The 957-nt window shown below is 47.4% G+C and overlaps 1 protein-coding gene across 1 annotated transcript in view; it reads left to right on the top strand.

Moving 5' to 3' along the window:
- The window catches only part of ATP10D (ATPase phospholipid transporting 10D (putative)), a 144008-nt gene that overhangs the window by 119036 nt on the left and 24015 nt on the right, over nucleotides 1-957 (top strand). The window contains exon 17 of the mRNA XM_030888553.2: nucleotides 262-338. Coding sequence (XP_030744413.1) covers nucleotides 262-338 — 77 coding nt within the window. The remainder of the gene's footprint in view (nucleotides 1-261; nucleotides 339-957) is intronic.

The following is a 957-nucleotide window of genomic DNA, read 5'->3' on the forward strand; positions in this document are numbered from 1 at the left end:
GTTTTGAGAATGATGATGGCAACAAATGTACAAATCCATCACCGTCTGAAGGACTTGAAAGCAGGCTCACCGAATTTGGACCTCTTCCTGACGTCAGTGGGATTCCACATTTGAGTTGTGCTTCACCAGCTTCCAGATGATTTTTAGAGACAAGAGGCAGACTCCGGAGGGTCCCTATACCTGCTCAGTGGCCATTGTGTATTTACAAAGCATGCTACCCTTTATTATATACGTCTCCCTGTTTTCTCTTATCTCATACAGGTGATGGTGCCAACGATGTCAGTATGATTCAGGTGGCAGACGTTGGTGTAGGGATCTCCGGTCAAGAAGGCATGCAGGTGAGTGAACAAGACCTTGGCCTTGACCTACCAATCCAAGGATAGCATTCCTTGTGATAAAATCTCAGTGGTACCATGAGGCGGTCTGGAGAAAGCTGAGGTGAGGAGCGGGCAAGACGTTTATCAGTCCATTCATTATTTATGGTTGTGTACTATGTGCCTAACATTTCCCTGCAACCCCAAAGTTAACTCTAACCCCAACCACAACTGTTTCCGTAACCCCAGATCTAACTGGACCCTGACAGCATTAGTATTGTTTTCCCGGCCCCCACCCAGTCACAGCGCTAACCCTACACTTAACCTGACCTTAATCCCAACACCAAACCTAACCATATTCCTCACGTGGAACTGAGTCCCTGTAAGAAAATAAAACCCTGACCCTAACGGCATCTCTAAACATCACCAGAGCTCCGATACTGGCTCTAACTGGAGCAGAAACAAGAGAGGTCCCTTTGACTGGATGTTGAGAGTCACTGTTGGGGTGCAGAGAGGTGAAGAAGGAAATCCATGGAGCAGCTAGTAAAGTAATTAAGGCCAGAGAGATGTTGGGCCTAGATCAGCGATTCTCAACCTGTGGGTCGCAACGACACCTGTGAGACGTTGATGAGCACCATTCTGA

This window comes from Echinops telfairi, unplaced genomic scaffold, assembly GCF_000313985.2.
Source record: "Echinops telfairi isolate 266 unplaced genomic scaffold, ASM31398v2 ScPeMD7_7468;HRSCAF=8506_0, whole genome shotgun sequence".
Lineage (NCBI taxonomy): Eukaryota > Metazoa > Chordata > Mammalia > Afrosoricida > Tenrecidae > Echinops > Echinops telfairi.